General features: G+C 43.1%; 1 protein-coding gene across 1 annotated transcript; it reads left to right on the top strand.

Annotated features, from left to right (window-relative positions):
• The first annotated feature begins 240 nt into the window (after positions 1 to 240).
• ZBTB39 (zinc finger and BTB domain containing 39) lies at positions 241 to 9412 on the top strand. The gene is made up of 2 exons (XM_083169336.1): positions 241 to 389; positions 5238 to 9412. Exon 2 carries the CDS (start codon positions 5352 to 5354, stop codon positions 7428 to 7430), a length of 2079 nt encoding a protein of 692 aa, XP_083025462.1. The 5' UTR covers positions 241 to 389; positions 5238 to 5351; the 3' UTR covers positions 7431 to 9412.
• The last annotated feature ends 512 nt before the right edge of the window (positions 9413 to 9924 follow it).

Genomic DNA, 9924 nt, shown 5'->3' with positions numbered 1-9924 from the left:
AATGAAATCATTGTTGATTCCCTGGCTTTCAGAGAGGGCCTTTACCATCGATATTATTGATCAAAAGTACAATCGATGGAAAAACTCCAAAACTGTCCACCGGCCTACCTTGAACCAATCACAGTGCCCTTCCTCATCGGAAGAAAAAGCTAGTGGTGAGGAAACAGGGAATCCTCCTCACCATTGCATGGTTAACGTCGGCCGAAGGTCGAAAAAGGCTTGCATGCAATTCAGCCTCCGAGCCCAAGATGGCGCAGCTCCATTCGCGGCTCCATGTGAAGCGACATAATGTTGCTCTTATTCTGCAGTGCTCTTGTCATCGTTTACGGAGGCCGGATCTACCGAGTTGCCTTTGTGTGCCCGGCCGGTGAGGCACCGAGGAGTCACCGGTAAGATGAGTAGGCCGCGGAGGCACCGTGGTGTCTGTACAGAGGGGGAAGCTGTGTGATCACGTCCGGCGGTGACCGGGCTGGCTGTATGAGAGGGGAAGACTCGCTGCCCTGGGCTTATGTCTACAGGCACCTACTGTGTATATATAGTTCTACATTAGGCCGGAGCTCTTAGCAAATATGTCTACTCCTTCCTTTTGTTATTTTTGTTTTTTTGGTCCCCTTATACGTATCTTGAGACTTTACAGCTATTGTCCAACTACAAGTCTCAGCATTTCTAGCTGGTAGGCCCTGGTGGGGCTTTAAGTTCCACAACAGCTACTTGCAGATGCACAGGTTGCTCATATAAGTTTATGTTCGTGTAAGTTTTCTCCATATTGTATTATTGCACACTGTATTGCCACCTGACAGACCCAGCATTATTATTATTAGCATTTAATTGCTGGTCCCTATTCATATTCATTCCGCATACTAGCATATCACCTGTCCTAGTTACAGTGCGTACGCATTTGTATAATCGCTGCACTGTTCTGTTGTTTCTTTGCCACTTCATACGGCAATGGACGAGCGTGTGTGCAGCTTTGATTATGTTTTATTGGATGAAGACAGGTTGCATTGAAAGATGGCATCTTAAGGGCTTGATTGAGATGGCTCGGCTATGAATCTTCGGAGCCCAGTGATTAGTTAAACTCCTCCCCGTCCCTATGCACGGATAAGAATATATTCGCAGCTGTAAAAACAGGGGAGATCCATTCACAATCCCTCATCATCGAATTAATTCCCCCCCCCCCCCCCCCCCCGTTGGCAGACGCTAAGTAAATCTAGACTTACTCAGCGATGCAATGGCTGCTGCTGATGTCAGCGGCGCTCAGTCCCAATGGTGTGGTCCTCCTGTGTTTTTGTCTGTCGCTCCCAGAAAACGTTGAGGTGCCACCCACAAAGACTGGCTGTCAATCAACCAGTGTATAGCCCACGATCACATGCCGTCACTGGCTGTGCCTGCACGAGGGATCATGCATGCGCACTGCAAACTGTGCATACGCCGTCCCTTAATACACACCAGGGCTGATTCAGCTCCTAAATCCGTAACCAGCCCAGGACCGCTCAGCTTGTGCTGGAATTGTAGGTACTTGTGTATTATAGCGGCGCCCCCGATTTCCATCACGCAATGTTTAAATCGCATCGCATGCCATGCGACGCGATTTTTGGCCCCTATACGATGAAAGATTGTATAAGCACCCGCAGCGGATACCTTCACAGGTATCGGAGTCCCCTCGCGGGCTTCACAGGTATCCGCGTCCCCTCGCGGGGCTCCCTGCGCTCCGGGCTCGGTGGCTCGCTGCGCTCGCCACACTTTCTATTCTCAACTCCACGCCGACGTGGATAGTGGGGGTATGAAAAGGTCGGAGGATGCGTACCGCCGCCCCTCGCGGGGTCGCTGCGCTCGCCACGCTTCGGGTTCACGTTTATAGTGGGGGGGATGGCGTGGGGGTGCATTTAACATTGTAAGCACCCATTAGGGTGCTTATACAATGTTTAATCGCATCGCATTGTATGCCATATACAATGTCATACAATTTAAAAATTGTATGGCATTGTACAATATCGCATCGCATACCATCGTATGCCTTATGGTATGCGATGCGATGGGCGCCGCCAAAATACACAAGTACCGAATTGTAAAATAGGGGGAATTGTAAAATTAGCATGATTAAGTCTTCGGGGGGCCCGGGGCACTTTAGACAGTCTCTGGTCAACGTTTCAGTGATCTGGTCACTTTTATCAAGACCTTTGTTTCGCCTATGTTATTTTTGCATATGAGGATGCTACCCGATAGATAGATAGATAGATATATATATATATATATATATATATATATATATATATATAATTAGCAAAGGGGGTCCTGGCACTCGTCCTAGAAGGGGCAGCTACTTGGGTTGCCTTTCCTTTCCAAGCGGAAAACAATGTAGCAAACATACAGATGGCACTCCCAAGACTTATGATAACTGCACGGCGGCATACTCAAAAGAAATAGAAGCAAACGCAAGCCTTGTGTTTGCTTCTATTTCTTTCCAGTCTGCTGCCGTGCAGTTATCAGGTTAAACATAGCTGCGTGCCATTGCAGACAAACTGTAACTCACAAGCTTCCAAGTCCCCAATAGTCCAAAGAAGCACGCTTGGCACTGCAGCATTACATAAATCCAAGCTTTATTGCCCCCAACGTTTCAAGGCTTACACCCCTTATTTAAGAGGAGTCTGTGTTTTTCCTCTTGAAAATGGGGCGTAAGCCTTGAAACGTTGGGGGTGGTTTTTGTCCCTCTGCCCCTTACTCTGGGACTGTAGGCTCATTGCTGCCTCTGATTAAAAACCCTCCCATGGCTAGGCTGCTGCTGTCCTCCATGGGCCTAAGAAGCGTGTAATGAGCTCCACCAATCAGAGCTCATCACAAAACTCTCAGCCTCTGCCCTCTTGTGCAAAGTGTCATGGGACTTCGTCAACTCTCAGTAATGCACTGCACACTTGTGCAGTCATAGTGCCTTAGCTCCCGATGCTCAGCATCATTAATCATTGTCACATTGGTAGATAGGTGAAACTGCAGCACTACCCCACTCCCATGCACGAAACCTTTAGCTAAAAAAAAAAAAATCTTTACTGACTCCCTTTGCCCCCCTTTTAATCCAGACGTGCTGACACTACAGCAGGGAGACACACTGGTACCGCTACCGTAATGTCAACCAGCCCCAAACGCTGGGCCTACTTGTTTTGGCTATAACTTTTTTTTAACACGTTAAAAATCCTACAGCTAAATAGCTGCTAGCTAGAGGCTTTTGAACATGGCCTGAAATCTAAAGTGTCAGATGGGACTTGAAGTTTGCAAGTTAGCGTGTAGAGGAGTGTACAGTATGTACAGCACTGTGATTGAGACTTCCGATTGTAAGTGAAATCTCATGGAAAGCTTGTACAGCGATATAACTCATTTTATAGCCTAGTGCATTGGTTCCCAAACTGTGCGCCTAGGGTGCCTCGGAGCACTTGCAAGGGTGCCTCAGGTTGGTGATCCAGAACCAATTAAAATTATTTATGGCCAATGTATTAGGCAAAATCAGTGCTTGTGGCTTCCAATTATACAATATGTGGGTAAACAGAAGTGAATCATGTTCCTCACCACATAACTGGACCTAAGGATGAGATTTAATCACAACTTATTTAATGTAATTTTTTTTTCTGAAATTCTCAGTAACAAACTTTTGGCCTAGGGGTGCCGTTAAAAAAAATTCTGATACTGTAGGGTGCCGTGATTCAAAAAGTTTGGGAACCACTGGCCTAGTGTATATGGGGCTTTACTTAAACAAAGTGCCCACTGCATACTCCTGTTTGAGGATGATCAGTGGCCTTTATTGGGTTTAGTTTTAGTACTCTGTTATGTCACTAATTTTTAAGCTGATAAGGGTGGAACATATATAGTAAATTAGATTATTGGAATGTTCACAGCCTTTTAGGGTATTTATTTACCTGTATATGCTCATGTTCTGGAAAGCATTTAGGGTGTTTGACCTATAGCAGGGGTAGTAAACATATGGAACTTCATTCCCAGCATGCCCTGGCACAGTTTTCCTAACGGTAATTCTGTGGCAGGGTTTGCTGGAGGGTATAATTTTTACAGCAGCTTATGGTGCCACAGGTTCCACCCCCTGCTCTATATAGACAATGGGGGGGTATGCAATGTGGGATCACGGCTGTCGATCCCCGCCGACAGCCGTGATCCAGGCACGTTTGTGGTCAGATTGACCACATAATGACAGACTGAATTCAATGTCCCACCTGCTGATGGGTGCAAAGGGGGCGTGGCCACGGCCGTGGATTGTCTATCTGCGACCCGGATAACGACAATCCACGGCCGTTATCGGCAGAACGGGCCTGACCGCTTCTGAAGTCGGGCCTGTGCTGCCGTGATCCCACATCAATGTTGTCATTAATGACAGCATTGAATAGGGAGCTGCCGCTATTTCCCACGGCGGAAATAGCGGCCGCAGATTGCATACCCCCAATAGCAGTACTTTGGTACTTATGTATTATCTGGGAGCCCGATTTTTTTTATTGTATGCCTTAACTTAAGGCATACAATCAGATGCGATGGACCCGATTTTTACATTGGATCCAATGTTAAATGGTCCCTGAGGACTGTTGACCTTCAGTGGTTGCTCCTATGTATGTCGACCCAATGACCCATACATGCTTTAATTTGTTGCACAATTTTACAATGTTGTCTCTGATTCTTATATCCCACCCTTCACACCTAATGCCATATAGCTCAACTAAAAATAATCAGTTCATCTGTCTTTACCAATACATCAACTAACAGTACCTTCAGCCAGGTATCACTCTCCAGATCCTTCTTTGAGACTCACAATGATGCAGTCTTCCAGTGTGATCATTTATCTTGTAGAAGGCTTCAGTACTGCCCACCACTCTCAAAACATTTAGCAGAACTTTGAAAGCTACTGCTTGCATCTTCAAGGTCCCTTCACTTGGGAGTACTTGTAAGACATAACACAAAATACATTTATAGCAGAGCACCCTGGCTGACTTAGTTTGGGTTATTCTGCACTAGGTAAGGTAGCTATAATCCCTTTAAAGTTTCTAGCATCTAAAGGGTTAGCTAAGTAGACTCTATGTTCAAGAGACATTGTTTACTGTACACTAAAGTTAGCGCACATATTCTAGCATCATATTTTATGTAGGTGCTTTATAATTCTTAAAAGGATGATAGAACCCTTTTAATTTTTTTTTTTTTTTTATATCTTGAATTGATATTTGAATTCTCACTACAGTTTTGTTTTCTAGGTCCTTCCTCACTGGGGATGAGGTGCCTCTCTTTAAGTGGAAGGAGTAACCCGATTAAAGTGCCAGGTGTAAAGGCATTCCGCAGGGCATATTCCTTACCACTAGGATATAAAAATGGGTATGCGAATCAAACTAAACAGCAGTGACCACCCCAGCAATCTGCTGCGTGAGCTGAACAAATCCCGTTTGTCAGGTATACTTTGTGATGTTAATATTGTTGTGGGAAATCGGACTTTTGCAGCTCATAAAGCCGTACTTGGCTCTGCAGCTTCTTATTTTCAAAAATTATTCTCAAGCACTGATTTGGATTCAGCAAGAACATATGTGGTGGACTTTATCACCGCAGCTAATTTCGAGAAAGTCCTGAGCTTCATCTATACGTCTGAGCTCTTCACCGATCTCATCAATGTCGGCGTTATTTATGAAGTGGCAGAGAAACTTGGCATGGAGGACTTGATAAAAGCTTGCCATTCAACATTTCCTGATCTAGAAGGCTCCTCAGGACAGAAATACCAGTGCTCAGTGTCTTCTAGTGAAGGGCGTTCAAGCACCTCAGCTGAACAAAATCAAGTAGAGACAAGGGGCAATGGGATGGATAATCACATCCCTTCAACAGATAAACCATTCAGTAGTCAAGCAGATGGACCTAGTTCTTTTAAAGGAGAAGACGAAGATGCTAGTATAAATCAAACCAATCTTTTTCCAGTACCAGCAAAAACTGAAGAACAAAGCACCTCCGTAAGATACCAGTCGTCTAATTGTTCAATGAATACTGGATTTGGTCCAACAAGTACTTGCCCGCCTTTCAAAACTCAACACAATGGTGATTACAACAAAACTGGCTATTTTCCTGGGGATTCTTCTGTTAGTGGGAACTCCAAGGAATCTGCTGGAGGGTTTGAAGTCATGGGAGATCTCCATTTGGATGAACTAGAAGAGGAAGAGTTACAGTTTGATGAAGGAGGAGATGAGGACTCTGGACCATCTGGGGAAATTATTGAATTAAGTGATGGCAGTGAAGACGAGCTGCTATTGTTTGGACAAGGAGAAAGTCGAAGTGGTAAAGCTATGCCATGCCAAGTTTGCAAAAAAGTCCTTGAACCTAATCTGCAGCATATTCGTCAACATGCTCGGGAACATGTAGATCTACGTAACAGCAGTTGCAAAGTCTGTCAGGCTCGGTTCCATGACCGAGCTGCTATGATCACTCATGTTTTATCACATGTTGGCATCTTCCTCTTTTCCTGTGACATGTGTGAGGATAAGTTCTTCAGCCAGTGGCAACTCACCCTTCACCGAGGACAAGAAGGTGTTACATCGGAGCATAATATAATCATTCATCCAGGGCAGCCTCTCCCAGGAGAAGTGAATACCTTTGTGGGAGCTTTGGGTACTGAACTTCCATGTGGAGCTTGCCATAGGACCATGATGCGTGATTTCAATTCTGTGAGATCTCATGCCTTAGAGCACCTTAACACCAAGAACCTGTCTTGTGGGCTGTGCGAGCAACGGCACTTAACACTTTGTGGTCTTATGTGGCACGTCTTATCACACATGTCCATTTCAGTGTTTTCCTGTTCCCTCTGTGCTAGTAGCTTCCTTGATCGACACTTGCTGGAAAAGCATATGGCAGTCCACCAGAATTTAGATGAAGCGTTGTTCCGCTGCCATCTTTGTTCCCAAGGCTTCAAGTCTGAAATAGCTTACAGACAGCACCTGAACCAGCACCGGTGTGGTAGTATTTCTGCAGAAAGACCTGGCTTCTCTGAATTTTCCCAATTGCAGATTGCAGCATCTAAGAGAAAGATTCCTGAGGAATTTACAATAGATGATCAGTCAATTCCTGGGCAAACAGGCCATAGCAAATATACATGTAAGGTTTGTGGAAAATGCTTCTCCCACACTAGTGAGTTTAACTACCACCGACGCATTCATACAGGTGAAAAGCCGTATCAGTGCAAAGTGTGTCACAAGTTCTTCCGAGGCCGCTCTACCATCAAGTGCCACCTGAAAACGCATGCGGGAGCTCTTATGTACAGGTGTACGGTATGTGGACACTACAGTTCCACCCTAAACCTCATGGGTGAACACATTGCAGTGCACCGAGGCAACCTACCTGCAGACTTTACCATTGACCAAACATTTATGTATACAATTCACTCCAAAGAAACAGACAAGAGTGCTGATAGCTGATTTGTTTTAAAGTCCGTGTGGGCAGAAGGCAGTTTGTATTAAATCAGTTTCACTTCATTTTTGCAGATACGCTTCACTAAGGTGTTGCATTTGTTTAAATGGTTGCTACTAAAATATTGTTCTTTTGTTTTGTTTTTTGTTTTTTTTATTGTGGGTGTGTTTGTGATGTCTTCATTTTCACATGTTTTTATTTAATGTTGGGATATTATCCGACTACAACTTTTTTATTCTGTTGATTTATCTTTAATTTGTCTCTGCAATGAATTCAGAATTTTAGTCTGGACACTAAACTTCCTCATATTCCCCAATGGGTAAGCAGATGGAATCTATTTACAGTCTGAGTAAATGGATTTCAAGACTTTTCACTGGATAAGGAGAACATTTATTTATTACCTTCCATATTATAAGTTTGTCTGTCCTCGCATACAATCATAAATGGTTTTTATTTCCTGATTAATTCTCTGACATGAAATGGGTATGATTTGTAAGAAATTATTGAATGGGAGCATCTGTATTTCTTATTTGTATTTTTATTTTTGTAGCATTTTTATATACTGTATATAAAAAGAAAAATCTAATTGAGAGCCAGCGGAAATCAGAGGCAGTATCTATAAACTCCCTAAACTTACATTTTCATTACCTAATAAATTAATTAGAGCAAAGTGGTCCATAATTGAGAGAGCGGCACATGGTTAGATTACACCTTCATGGCCCTCACAATTTCCATCAACCATTTACTGTTAAAAGCATTGATTGGCAGGAAGGGTGTTTTTTTTTTTTTTTTTTTTATTATTATTTATTCTGAAATAGAAACAGGAAAATGAAGTGTGATGCATAGTGGGCTCAAATGTTCTTCTATTGTGTCAAGTTATGGGGACTTTTAATTGTGGATGTTGAATCATTCTGTTTAAGGGGGGTATTCAATCCTGAATTCCAACTGTCGGAACCCGGCACCATTTTTGGTCAGCTTGACAGTTTGTTGGCAGGCTGAATTCAATATTCCGCCTGTTAAGTGTCGAAAAGGGGGGGGTGTCGGCGAAAACGGCCATCCGTGTACTCTACAATCCGCGGCCGTTTTCAACAAAACAGATCCAAGGGTTTGAAAGTTGGATCTGTTTTGTCGAGTTCCACCTTCAATGCTGTCAGAAACGGCAGCATTGAATAGGTGTCCTCTGCTATTTCCTCTGTGGGAAATAGTGGTGGGGATTGAATACCCCCCTAAGTGTACTATTTTGGCCTTTTAAAATATTTGCAGGTCTATGCAGTATAACTAATTTATTATTAGTAGGTAAAATATGTGGCACTGATATTTTTTTTGTTTTGTTTTTTTGTTAAATTAAGCAAGTCTATACGTAGCAGACAATAGGCTATGTCTACTATACAGTATTTAAAGTTGTCTTACGCTGAACATACATGTGCAGATAGAATACATGTCAGTCTAACTGGTATTTTATCTGATGGCCTATTGACCCTAATGATATCAAGGACATAAACTGCAAGATCTCTTGTAGTGTAATGACCTCAATATCTGTGCTCCTCCCCTCGGGAGGAGCTATTTGTCCATCCCTTCCCATATGAAGGATTGGGAAATGTCCTTCATCAGCTGTGGCATGGCATACACTGCTTAGTGCAGATGACTCTCCACTTGGAAAATATTGCATCGGATGATCGTTCTGGACCATCCAGCATGACCGATTGATATTATACAATTGGTCGACCTCATAAACTCTACAATTATTTGGACGTTCTACCAATATCCATTTGATTTGTAGAATGTATGACTGGCATTAGTCCACTGATGTACGTTTGGCAGGCTGTCAGAGTGAAGGAAAGTAACTGCTTATTTCCATGGTGAGGATTAGTATCAAATATGAAGAATAAATTTGCACTACACTATCCCACAGATTTTATGGAAGGGTTAGTAGTCCAATGTGATGGACGCTGAATAATACCCTTTTCAGTTGTTTCTACAAGGATATCTCCCCCCCCCCCCCCACACACACACACACCCCACCACCCACCCACTGCTATGATTCTTATATCTCCTTTGTTATCATGTCTATTATGTGAATATATTGTTCAAACATACTGTAGGGATGATGATGATGACAACAATATTAATTGCCTTTATATCCTTAACCAGTTTAAATAGAAGTCTGTATTGGCTTGGTAACATTGGATGACATTATCACATTGTTAAGAATAAGAACCTCAGATTTACTAGTTGTAACAGTGAGTTAAAATGTGCCTTATGGCTATGAATTGCTAGGTAAAAGTAGTCCTTTGAATGAGAAACACCTTGGGGTATCCAATTAATTCTGTAAATTAGTGCGGGTATTTAATTTGCCAGGGGCCATCCAATTAACGCTACTTTTATTTTGCTTGCCCTTTTCTGTGAAAACATGGCTATGGCTAGCAAACATATTTCACTGTGTTTTTGGGAGAAAATCTATTGGCTAGCCTGCAAAAAAACCCAGAGGAATATTGGTAAAAA

The sequence above is a fragment of the Crinia signifera genome, chromosome 2 (assembly GCF_055691185.1).
Source record: "Crinia signifera chromosome 2, ASM5569118v1, whole genome shotgun sequence".
NCBI classification, from domain to species: Eukaryota; Metazoa; Chordata; class Amphibia; order Anura; family Myobatrachidae; genus Crinia; species Crinia signifera.
Note: the sequence above shows the minus strand (reverse complement) of the source record. Positions and strands in the feature narration are given on the sequence as shown.

Bases quoted from the DNA above. Each gene is read 5' to 3' on its own strand.
- ZBTB39 (XM_083169336.1), top strand. From the start codon at position 5,352: ATGGGTATGCGAATCAAACTAAACAGCAGTGACCACCCCAGCAATCTG.